Genomic DNA, 13,022 nt, shown 5'->3' with positions numbered 1-13,022 from the left:
TTTGAGCCCAGGAGCCAATTGCACAGTCTGGACAAGCTGCCCAAGTCAGCTGAGGTCAACTAAGCCACTGAGGAGCCTTCATTGATGCAGAGCAAATTTGGGACATTTGATGATCACAGAAAAAAGAATTCATTGAGGTAGCTCAGCATCATATGTAGCTAAAGCATTTGTAATAGGACTATGAACAGATGGGGGAGAGTGATGAAAGTGGTTCTTTTGACTGAATCAACAGGACCAGTTGATGTTCCTCATCTATCTTGATAAGAAAACTGTGAGGATATTTAGTGTCAGAAGCGCATTATTGGAATTTTCATTAGAAGCTCAGTGTAGAAATGTGCACCCAGCTGCTGCCCCATGCAGCCTGTGCAGCGTGCACCCCATGCCCTCTGAAAAGCATGAATGAGAAGACCTCTCTGAATCAGGATGTACACAGGATATATGAGCATGGTCAGCTAAAATGAAACATAGCCAGACAAAATAAAACCATGTCCATCTAAGATAAAACAAAGCCCATATATGCTGACCTTGAGTGATAAGCCAAAACCAGACATAATGATCCATACTGTAGGAGTTATGATCAGAGAGAAATAATTACTGCACGTCTCAAGGAAAGCACCACGATGAATTCCCTAACGGTGCCTTGGTTTTGAGTAATATTCTGCAAATGCCTGTACATTCTGAAGGATGGCTGAGTTATGATGGGCTGTGGACTGCAGCCTCCAGTCTGGCTGCAGAAGTCCTTGTGCGACTCTGCTTGGAGAATCTCATCACTGACAATGCCATTTGCCTCACAGGTCCCTGAAAGGTGTGTTAAAATTGCCCCTTTTCACCTCTGGAGAAGTTGAACTCATGGCAAAGCAGGGCAAGGACTGAGCCCAGCCTGCAGCCCACTGCCAGGGAGCTGCTACCCTCCTTCCTTCCTTCCACAGGTCATCCTGCCTCTCCATTCCTCTAGGTTCTTTTCAGCCCTCTCCACCATACTAGGGGACTTCCTGGTGCTAAATTGATGCTAGAAGACTGATGGTGGCGGGCAATCCATGACCCTCGGCTATTTCTCTTCTCAAGGCTGCATCTTGAAGATGATGTAGTACCTGGAAAGAGCCTGACTAATTCATTGACTTGAGGACACAATCACTTAGCAATGAATCTCCAACTAGCTACAGCAAACTTATTTACAACCCTGAGAAAAAATATGTTGTGTAGTAATTTGCTACACACCCTGACCAGAAGCAGCTCTTCTGGATTGATCTTCTCTGTGCATTGTTTTCCTCCCCTCCCAGTTAGACAGTGAGAGTTCTCTGCGGGAAAGAAATACACGCTCCTGGTATCAGAGTGCATGTTTCCCCCTCAGACAGCAAAAAGAACAAGGTATGCATCTGCTTTTATCTGTGAAGAGAGTTGTGAACTTAATTCAACCTGATCCTCATTCATTGTGTTCAACATTTACCCCCCAAATGTCAGTGAGATTCTGGAAAATAAAGTACTAGAAAGACAGGAGAAACAGAGCCCTTGGTGATATCTGTATAGTTGAATATTTCTTCCCATCCATATGCAAATCTAACCTTTTTGATATTTCAACCCTATAAACCCTAAGACAGGATTTCAATAGGAAATGTTTACTAAAGGCTTTCTCCTTTATAATCTATTGATTTTAATATCCTTACTATTCCTGTTGAATGTCAGTTTTACCCTGAAGACTCCCATTGCAAACTTGAACACATTTAATTATTTATACCATTTGAAATATTAGTGCCAGGAAATCACTAAAAAGTTTCTGGTTCTGTAATAGTATGATCTAAAGTTTGATTTTCCTTTGTGAATAACACAAGTAATTTGATATGGTAATCAAGGACAGATGAATACTTCAGACAGCACAGTGCAGTTTTAATAGTAATGACACCTATTTTTCATTTTTCCAGCCTCCCTGTATATGTTAAAATATAGTTCATTAAGTACTGCAGAATCTTTCAGTCTTTTTTCACAGTGAACAGTATAGCATTACATTTTCTTTCTTCTGCCAACTACCTGAACAAGAAACTTGCTTCCACCAGTGGCAGTAAGCATTTAGGCAATGTGCAAGGTTTGAGTCCAACCAAGGGCAGATTCGCCCCTCAGTGGGGGTGCAGTAATCTTCTTTGCCTTACTCATACCACTCACTGTATTCACAAGACTGAGCAAAGTTTTGATCTCAAAGAAATTCTCTCTGAGACAAATATTGTTTGTACAGAAGAATCTATGTGAGGACCTGTGAAAGGCAAGATTTTGATAGCAGGCAAAGCAAAGCATGGGATTTGAAAATAACTCAGCCCCTGGAAGGTCAGTTCTTCCCCAGAGTTGTGTTTTTTTACTCCCAATACCCCCTCAAAGCCAGTATGGCTGAGCTCACCGTGCCTGGCCAGGGCATGGGCATGCTTGAGCTCTCTCATCCTTACCACTTGGGCCTTATCTGGAACATCTTAGAGTCAGAAATACTTCCACTGGCTTCAGTGGCAATTTGTATCAGACCACAGTTTTCCAAGGGGATTAATGCCCTAAGCAGAAGCCCTCCTAATTCCAGCACTCAAGCAGCTTTTGAGTATCTATTCTGCCACATATTCCGGCAAAACGTTTAGAGTTCTAACTGTATCTTTTAATTTTTTTCGCCCCTGTCCCCTGCCCTGAGCTGTGATTTCTCTGCCCTTATGTGACCAGAGCAATTGCATGCACTGAACTACTCTTTCACAAGGAAAGTTCCTATTCTTCTTTTTCCCTCATCTTCAGAAATTTTCCCTTTGTCTTCTACCAACCTAATAGCTGTTCAGAAGCTGCCAAGATGTATTTGGCTCTTGTGTTTGCTCCAGATGGAGACTTTTATTTTCACTCATATCTGGCAGTAAAAACTGTGGTTTCACCAAACACAACTTTTCTCTGAGATTGTTTTGATGGAACAAAAGAACCATTCCTTTTGCGCATGGTTTGTAAGTTATTTCTGACAGCAGATAACATAGTCTAGCCTGTATCCTGAAAATTCAGTGAGGCTCACAATAGCTGTAAATAGTTGGATTTTTATGGTTTATATCCCATCAGGAATGACCATCTGGATATGTATCTTTTAGTAGTCTGGGATTATTGTTTAAAAGTAAAACTAGAAAATCTCTGGAATTAAATCTGTCGTTCTAAACTGAGCAGGGGTAAATGTACTGACTCTTATCTCCACCGTATCTTTCCTGTGTGCATTAGATATATTTGTAACCAGTCTGTGTTTCACAGAAGCATGGAGAACCAGTCTAAAGGCTCTAAATAGGCAGAAATGCTGTCACTGATTTCATTGCACAGAACAAGGTCGAGCCAAATAGCTGCTCTGGTGTGCACTAGAGGGGTAAGCAGGGTGCTGTGTGTATAAGTATAGGCAAGGAACCTAACACCATACCCAGCTCTGTCACCAGGGCAGCTTTCAGGGCCAGAGTGTCCAAAGCCCCGAAATTAATGCTGCACTACAAGGATCAATCTTCAGGGCATCAAATCTCTTCAGGGTTGAGCCATGGATCTCTTGTTTTCTTATTTTTCTCTGTCTGCAAAATAAACTGCTCCTTTTCCCCCTTTCCACTTTACTTTGGAATATCCATTTGGAAATTTAGGGCAATAAGATAGCCTGGAAATGACCTCTTAGATTAGGCACTGTTTCTGGTGGCTTTTCCAGCATCCTACATATATTCATGTATGTCACTCCTTTGCTTCTATTAGTTTCACTGGCTTCCTTTTAGGCAATGGATTCAAGACAAAAAAATATTCGCCTGACTTATTTTAGCTAAGAGGCTTCATATTTAATGGATTTGCTGTTCTTTAATGTCCCAGGTCACTCCTAGAGATCAGCAAATGCCGAATTTCTTATCGTCTTTAAATGCTATCTGAAGTCATGTCGTTATTTTGCCTTTAGTGAGTTTCTTTGCTCTCTGGCTTTGGAACCTACTGCCAAATGAAGTAAAGAAAGCCATGACTGTGGGGATTTCTAAATCCAAAGTTAAAAGTTATTTGTTCTGTTTAGCATTTTTAAAATGATTCTTTTAGGAATTGTATGTGCCTCTAAGCTAATTAACTCTTAATGAGCGCAAAATGCCCTGGGATGCAGATTTGGAGAGTACTCTAGAAATGCAGGCATGGATTGGACTGCAATACTGCAGGAGATGAAATTTATGATTTGATTCTTTTTTTAAATGATGGTGCAGATATTTTTATTGAGATACTCATTTTTTCCCCTCATCTTTCTTTCCAGTCTAAATAAAGCTGATCAGATTTTCAGTCCACCATATGGGGCCCAGTTATATCAGTTCTGCAAACACACTTTAGTTTTCCGTTATGGATGAAGTCACTGTTCAGTAGGGAAAACAAGTTGAGAAACAAACTTTCATATTATGAAAGACAGGCAGTGTTCCAGCGCTGAGCACTTAACCAGAGCATCAGGAAATCAGAACACCTGGCTGTGCCCAGCTCCGTGCTATTCCCCTGGACCAGTCCCTCACCCTTTTAGTGCCTTCACTCATTCATCTGTAAAGGAACCATAATTGCATTTATATCACAAGGGTGCCTTGATGCTTGACAAATGAGAATTGACCCAAAATTCATCCTTCAGAAGCACTGTATTAACAATACCTTGCTCACATAGTGATTGTGGACAATTAGATTAGAAGAGGTATAAATGCAGTGAAAGTGAAGTTCCATTTAGGAACTGTCAAGCTGTTCTTGATAATTTTGCTTAGTTTTCATCTAATGCTATTGTAGAATTTTGCATGAATCTCCCAGAAAGTGTTTATGTGCTTCTCTTCTTCTTTTGAAAAAAGCCAGCATATTTTATTCCATGTTAAATTAAACTGGTTTTTGGGCAAATGGTTTGTTCCCAGAACAATATTTTGGAAAGCTACATTTAGCAAAATTAAGACAAATTATTGTGTCAAAAAAATCCTATCATCTATGTATTTGAGCAAATTGCAATCACTTACAAGGATTGTACACAGAAAAAATATTCCAGGTTTTATGAAAAGGGGGTTGCCTAATTGTTGTTATGTTTTATTTAATTAGATTTTTTTATGTTTGCCATAATAATGTTTAAAATTATACTGAATTTCCACAACAAACTGTAGAAACATATGGTGTACAGCCTGCAGATGCACTTAATGACAGTAACGTTGCTGATATTTGTGAATTACAACCTGCTTTCCTCTGAAAAATAGCTGTGTGTTCTCCCAGTTTAAAATACTGTGTTTTCCCCAACATGCTTTCGTTGCCATTAGCAGTCTGGAGAGTAAAAGAATGGATATGATCTTCTTAAATACATTTCCTTATTTCCACATTTCTGTGGATATTTCAGGGTTAGGGAAGTTGTGTATCAGACTCAACATCTCCTCTGTGTGTGCCATGAACCCACTTAAAGAAACCAGCTGAACTCAAGGAGGTCTGTTTTACCACAGCCTCCTCTCAGGTAGTATATCCCAACACCAGAAGAAAAACTGGAATTGTTGCTTGGTCAAGCCTCTTTTCCTAGGAAAGGCTCAATCACCTGTGGGTAACCAGACTTCAGGATGCCAGGAGATCTCTGTAAGCATTCCAGAGTAAGCTCCAACTCCCAGGAACTGCTCCCAGAATGATTTTTAGTTACAGATTGGTTGCCCACAAGAAATCATATGGCTTAAAAAAAATCCTTGGGATGCTATTTTTTTATGTTCAGACTTGCAAAGCACTTTAAGAACAACTCATGCTCACAAAGAGCGTTCCACTGACTTATCTCTAATGTATGCCTGAGAGGCACAGTGCCAAACAAAGTGCAGAGATTAAGTAAATGAAAAGATATGAAAAATTGCAGCAGGGAACCATTCCAAGTCATAGCGTTCTCAGGAGCACCAGAGCTGGTTTAGCTCTGGTTCATCCATACACATTCCACAGAATTCACTTTTTAGACCTTTTCAACCTGCTTTGCTTTAGTAACCAGCTTCCCAAGACTCTCCCTGGTGACTGGACTTTCTCATATCTGAGGGTTCAGACCACACAGTCTCTAGTGCCCAGTCCGTGGGAAAATCTGCCTTTCTAACAAAGCTGCTGTGCTCTGGAGGAGACATGGCAGACCAGTCCCTCAGCACTACTGCATAACTGTGAACCGCAAGCAACATCTTTGGTAGGATGTGCAGGCACAGGTTCCCCTTCCCTTCTTCCCAGTCTCTCTCAAGGTAGAAGCAGGACAGACCACGGTACTCCTCTGACAAATTCCTAAGCTGATCACTTTACCTTAATAGTAGCTGTGAGTCATTAAAAAGTCACCTTGATTGCAGAAATAGGTGGTCTTTACCCATAAACCAGGCCTCAGCTCAGCTCTCAGGTGTCAGTGGGTTAATGGAAATTTTCAGTGGGCTCACAGAAATAAGCGGTTTGGTAGGACACACATCCACCTCTTCAGCTCACTATAATAAAGTGCTTTAAGTTCCTGTGAGGTGATCTAGACCAGTGTCTTAAGAGACTGAAAACAAGGTCAGCCTTGAAGTCTTCTCTCTTTACCCCCAATCCTAGTCAACATGGGTCTCTTAGCTGTAGTGCAGTTAATTTGGCCATTTCCGAGGGTGCAGTAGGTAGTCAAAGGAGAGAGACTCACTTTAGCTTTGCTCAGGTAGGTGGTGCTAATTCTAAAAGGGACCTCTCAGCCGCTGGCAGCAGGTGGATAATCTGCAGAAATGCCCAGTTTCCTCAATCAAAGAAGTGAAAAAGTTCTTTCTGACTGTGTCTTTCAGGATTTTGCTGACTCCGTATACCAAATGGTTGCACAGAAGTTCCAGGAACTGACAGACAATTTCACTTCCATGCATGCACGCCACAAAACTCTTGCAGGCATTGTGATGACCAAAGGTAAGATATCCTCTCATTTATTTTCCTCTGGCATTTTTCATGACTAAGTAATACATTATTTACCTGGTTCACAATATTGAAGGATGACTACTCACACACAGAAAAATAAATAGTAATGCAGTGAAAAGAAGCATTAAATATTTACACCTCAAGTAAGTTCACACTAAAAATATTGGCAACAGAGTAAAAGATTTATTCATAAATATGTCCCTATGTTGTTTTGTTTACAGGACAAAATGCAGGCCTCTGATTTTGTGTTTTCTTTAGATGGAGAGGGGTGTTATTTATCAATAAAAGTGGTATTATTTATTAATTACTTTCTTAACTCTGGAAACAACAAGTTCCTGTTGTACAAGGCTATCATAAATCTTGTTTTAGACTGACAACAGAAGCAAATCTCAGTCCTTTTCCTTTCCAATAAAAAAAAATCAAACTCAGAGCATGTGTAATTTTAGTTCTGCTCTGCTCTAGCCTTGGGAAATACTTATACTTATCAGCAGGGCCAAAATTTGATACTCACTCCTGTTAGGACTTAACTGATTGACACATACTATGTGGAAATCTTTAGTGCTTTCACGAAGCAGTTGTAGATGGTCTTTCTTTCTTTTGCGAGCACACCTCAGCTGGGGCATCTCAGTATTTATGAGGATGTCAGCAGTGGAGATGCTTCCATGAACTGCATTCTCACTCTGACACGCGGAGCAGTGGATCGAGTGTAGTAATGAGGGGATAAGCTCAGAGGGGGAAGGCATGTATAATTCATCCAGGCTTGTCTTACTCCTTCCTTTCAACAATTGCATTAAGTACATTCAATAGAGACAGTTGTGAATATTGCAAGACAGCAGGATGGAGACAGGATTTTCTGATGGATCTTTTCCAACCACAGAGCCTAAATGCAGCTAAGATTTCTGTGCTGAGCAACTTCTTCCCCTTTCTGATATGAAAAGAATAAGTAATCCTCTCCTGACATTAGAAGTCAAGAAGTTGACCTAAAAGTCTTTTAGACCTGTGGTTGAAACTAAACTCCTCCTCAGCTAAATTTGTTATAATTTTCTTATTCTGCTTTGGATCTGAAATGATGGATAAGTCTTCCATATTTTAAGTCCTGCACAGACGAAGTGTTTTATAAACAGGAAACATGGTTTATAAGTCCCCTAGATCACAGCAGTCATATTCAGTATGAAGGAAAACAAGAGTGTGATTGACTTTGGGATGTGAAAGATGCACACTAGACCCAGCATACCACCTGCCTTGTCACTCAGATTTCTTGACTGTGGCACACATCAGATTTAAACAAAGTTCTGTGGCTTATTTAGAGGAGCTCTTTCCAAGCAGAACCACAAGGAAGAATGTTTAAATATACTTTTCATAAGAAACTAAGCTACAGGAGCCAAGAACTATTGCTTTAACCACATTCGGGGTGGGGGGAGAGGGTCTGTACCCTGCTCAGTGTTCAGTTCAGTTTTCTTATACTCAATGTAGAATTGTAAGAAATGCCTGTAGGAATTTCATCCCATTCTACCTTGCTGAGAAACTAGTCTTGCATTCTTTAACCCAGGTCTAGACCAGCTTTATAAAGCACACTGCAGCCTTATTGCTACATATCCAAAGCAGCGGATTAAAACTCCACACCATATGAGAAGAGTGGCTACTGAAAGGAGAAATAATTTTCAAAACCATGGTTTCTGAGTGCATGCAATGCTAGGGGAAGGAAAGGGCACTTCCACACCTTTGTTAGCCTTGTTGGGTAGTTGGAGCTGTCTGTATTGAAAGTGTCCTCATGCTGCCTGTTTTTTTGATGAGTCCCATGCCCTCAGTAGGATTTTACAAATTTGTGTTTCATATTTCATCTTAGTCAGCATTAAGACAAAATATAATTTTACTTATGTTCACAAACCATTTCCCTCAAGGCTTCTTTTTCAATTATGAATTCCCTTTCATGGATTTGTTCAATCTGTCAGCCATCCAATTTGTCAATATCTCACTGGTTTTGTGGAGCCTAGAAAAGAAACTTGCAGATATGAAGTGATTCACAGAAGATGCAAAGCTAGAAACAGCCTTGTCTTAGTACATTCTCCAGGAAGATTTGAATTCTTTCCAGCACAAGAATCTCAGCCAACCGTGGCAAGATGAATCATTTGCTATTTGTGTCATTATTTTCTGTACTAAAGTTGTAGATTTGTGGTCTGTTCTTCACCATCGTTCCCAGACTTTAATACACTCTTTTGAAAGATTGCACAGACAGGTTTTCCACATCAAACACTCAAATGAGTACCAATTCCCTGTAGTTTTAATATAAAATTTGTCAGAAGGTCTCTTAGATCTCTGCAAACAATTTACTAACGACATCAACAAAGCCAAATCTTGTAAAGTCTTGTTGCATTTATTATGATACACACCCATAAGAGACAAAAACTGATTTGTTTTACCTTCTTTTCAATTTAATGTCACCTGGACTACAAGGAGATTTATCTGTGCTTGTACAGTTTTCTGGCAAAGCTGGTAAAAAGCACAATGTGATTCTGTGATAACTGCTGTTAAGATAATGCAAAATCTGTACAGAGGAAACAGAATTGTGCTAGATTGGTTTTCTTTTTCTGAACTCTGACATTTTTTTCTCTCATTTCAATTTCCCAGGGAAACCAAAGAGAGTTCCATTTGGGCAGTGTAATTGACTTATGCTGTAGCACCCAGGGCAAATTCCAATGTATAAGAAAGTAAAAAAATGTCAAAAATTATGTTATTGACTGACTGTGAAAGTTCTGCAGTAATAAATTGCTAGTCAGAAAAACAGGCAGTCCAACACATTTAGAAATGCTTTGCTCTGAATTGTAATGACAATTAAAATCTCCGTGCATTTTTTGAAAGTAAGTTTTCAAAATATTTTATTAGTAGACATCAAGATAGTCTTGAAAAACCCAGCCTAAGCAGTAGCAAATTATCAGACTAGATACCAGCTGATGTAATATAATAATTGAATATAATAATAATTTTAAAACTCACATAACAGATCTAAATAAATGTTTCAGAAGATAGAAGAGCTGAAATAAATTATTTAGTAGTTCTTCAGTTATAATGTATTTGAAATCTGCCAGTACTCTTAACATATTCCAATTTTGTTGAAACACACTCAGAGAAGATTGTTCTATGAAAAATTGTTTGATTCACTCTAGGAAAAGGTGTTTAACAAATAAGACAATGCATTCAGATCTTCCACATACAGGAAGTTGTAATCCACAGAATATCTCCAAGTAGAACAATAAATATACTTGTCATTGTAGCATAGTATTAATATGAGGACCTAAGTTTTACTGCACAGGAACTATCCAGATAATTCCCCTGACTTGTCTGAAGACACAATGGGTTCACATATGGCAAATTAAGAACATGAGTTCACCTGTGGAAAAGACAGTCTGGAAAACACCAAGTCAAACACAAACCATCACCTCAGAACAGGTATATTTATCCAGGCATGTGATGCAAGGAGTCAACTTCCTTTGTCGTGTTTTGCGTTTGTGGCTTTGGATAAATCCAAAGTTTGTAAGCCAGAGGTGGGCAAGACGCTGGAAGGGGACATAGCCAGGACAGGTGTCTTCAGCTGATGGAGAGAGTATTTCTTACCATAGGACACTGTGCCCAGCAATAAAAGTTCAGGGAAAGAAGTAGAAGGGGGAGACAGTTGGGTTTATGGCGTTTATCTTGCCAAGTAACCGTGAACTATCATTATCTCAATCCATTAGTCTTGCCTTCCTCCTATTTCCTCCCAGTCCCACGGGAGAGTGGAGTGAGCAAGAGGCTGGGTGGGTATTTGGCTCTTAGCTAGGAACAACCAATATTTCATTTCAATAGCAGCTGTTTCTTGATGTTGTTGTCATGGAAAGGTGACCCATCAACTCCCTGTCTTTCTGTCTCTCAGCTGCAATTTGGACATCTTACTTTAACCCACTGATCTGCTATACCTTCCCACTGAAAAGTCAAGAAAGGTAATATTTTCTAACACAGGGCACCAAATGCAAGACTGCAGCACTCTCATATACCTCCAGTCCTGATGCCCAGAGTCACAGATTAGGAGGCTGAGGAGCCTCTGGTGAGAAAGCAGTACTTGTTGGGCTCAGCAAAGAGTGTGGACCCACCACGGGTCACCAGGCAGGGCAGCTGCCTTCACCACTGCACAGAGCACTGAGGAGAGAGCATGGATAGTGCTGCCCATCCCCTGGAGCCAGGAGATAGGAAGTCACAAGGCAGGGCAGAGCAGGGTGGGAGATGTGAACCACACATCAATCTAGAGGCTGGTGGCATTCACACTATTTACACCATGGATAGAATTTGGCCTTTGCCAGCTCTGAACAGATATGGGTACACATTTGTGCTCTACCTGAAATCACAAGGCACAGTAAAGAATTCCTGTCACTCAGTGCAGAGATGATCTATTATTGCTGAGGTCCTCTTTGCAAAAAAAACCCCTCCCATAATCATTAAGGACAAAATGAAACTGCTATTCAAACACTATTTTCCCATTTGTGTTTGACAAATCTTAGCAGTTTAAATACTGATAGGAAATTTTTGTCATGCTTTCTGTTAAAAATGAAGCATTAAGAAAGTTCAGTCCTTTTCATGGCAGTGTGGCATTCACAGAAAAAGGTTATGAGGTGATTTCTCACTTCAATTTTCTCCCTTCTATTTTTTTTTTTTTAAGGCTGACAATCATTTTGATGTTAAAAGCAAATTAGGAGGTCTTCTCAGTTATCTTATATGAAATAAAGATGAACTGGACAAAAGAGCCCTAAATAGCAATTTCATGCTGTGATAAAAGATGGTAAATTATCATCTGTATCTCATGGAATGGATCTTAATCATTGCTAAGTGGAATAACAGAAAATACTAAAGTTGACAATACGTCTCCATGGATCTTAACAGTTACATTAAGACTCATAAAGCCTGACATCTAAGTACAATCAGGAATAGTGATGTCCAATTGATTTCTGATCCTTAGTATAAATAGGAAAGTTGCAAAGTAGTAAAATATAGAAATTCAGGCCTTCAGAGTATCAATCTGCTCCATCCCATGCTGCACCTGAGTGGCCAAAACACTTAGAGAAACTGTGAATGATTTAAAAATTAGTGTCCAGAGCCCATTCCTTCAAGGAGACACAGAACTAATTTAGGCTCTCAGGTCTCATTTGCACAGTTAGATTGATGCTAAAAGCCTGGTCCCAGAGAGATTCCATGTTTCAATGAGAATTGAAACTTCTGAAATCAAAATTGGGCGTCCAAATTGCTGACATCCTTTCAGAAATCTCATAAGGTCTCTTCATCTTCTGCTGTCTGATGCTCCTAAGGACATGGCACAAAGCCCTTTGACATTCTTGGTAACATTATCAACTTCTTACATGTGCCAAGATTGACACATCATCACCATATGACAGGTTTTCTCAAAATATTTTAAAACAGGTAAATAGATATGTAATTAGCAATCATGTATTTCAGAAATCTGTTTTTCTCTGGCTATAAACCCTAAACCAATAATCTTCAGAGTCTCTCTAAATAACCTTGAACCCCATAAAACTATCCCTTTTCCATAGCTGTAACTCTTTTCCTGGATTTTGTAATGTGGACCTATAATGGTCATAGTAGTATTCATGCAGCTCAATAGACTTAGGTTTCCAAATTCCAGCTGAAAGGACATTTGAGATTTTGTAGCTAAAACTCTGGCTCCACCAGCTTCATCACTTCTATTAAAAAGTGGGCTTAGGTATGCCACTGCAAGTACTCCCCCTACGAGTGAAACACTGTTTCTTCATCTTTTCTGCTAAATCAGTGCTAAGGAGCAGAAAGTAGTTGAAGACAGATTACTTAGAAACAGAACATGAGATGGAACAGAGTCCTGTAGCCTTGCGCAGACTGAGAGAAAAACAGATTCAGTGTCATCTCCCCAGGTCAGATTATATATACTGCACAAAACAGCAAGAAATGCACGCACCAGCTGAGACTTAAGTACAGAACCGGAGCTTCACTTTTGGAGGTGAGCACCCGAATCAGCACATCACACAGCCCCTCCTTGCTGTTATTGTCTAACCTAATTCTGTCCTCTTAGCTGTCAGGTAGCACAGATTTAGCAAGAAGAGGAGAAAAAAACCCTCTCGTATCAGCAGTTT

At 39.9% G+C, this 13,022-nt stretch overlaps 1 protein-coding gene across 1 annotated transcript in view; it reads left to right on the top strand.

Annotated features, from left to right (window-relative positions):
- The window catches only part of ADARB2 (adenosine deaminase, RNA specific B2 (inactive)), a 303,731-nt gene that overhangs the window by 238,083 nt on the left and 52,626 nt on the right, over positions 1–13,022 (top strand). The window contains exon 4 of the mRNA XM_017819415.1: positions 6,753–6,867. Within this exon, the coding sequence (XP_017674904.1) occupies positions 6,753–6,867 (115 nt within the window). The remainder of the gene's footprint in view (positions 1–6,752; positions 6,868–13,022) is intronic.

This window comes from Lepidothrix coronata, unplaced genomic scaffold (genome assembly GCF_001604755.1).
Source record: "Lepidothrix coronata isolate B3197 unplaced genomic scaffold, Lepidothrix_coronata-1.0 Scaffold74, whole genome shotgun sequence".
Taxonomy (NCBI): Eukaryota; Metazoa; Chordata; class Aves; order Passeriformes; family Pipridae; genus Lepidothrix; species Lepidothrix coronata.
This window is presented reverse-complemented; position numbering and strand designations above follow the sequence as displayed.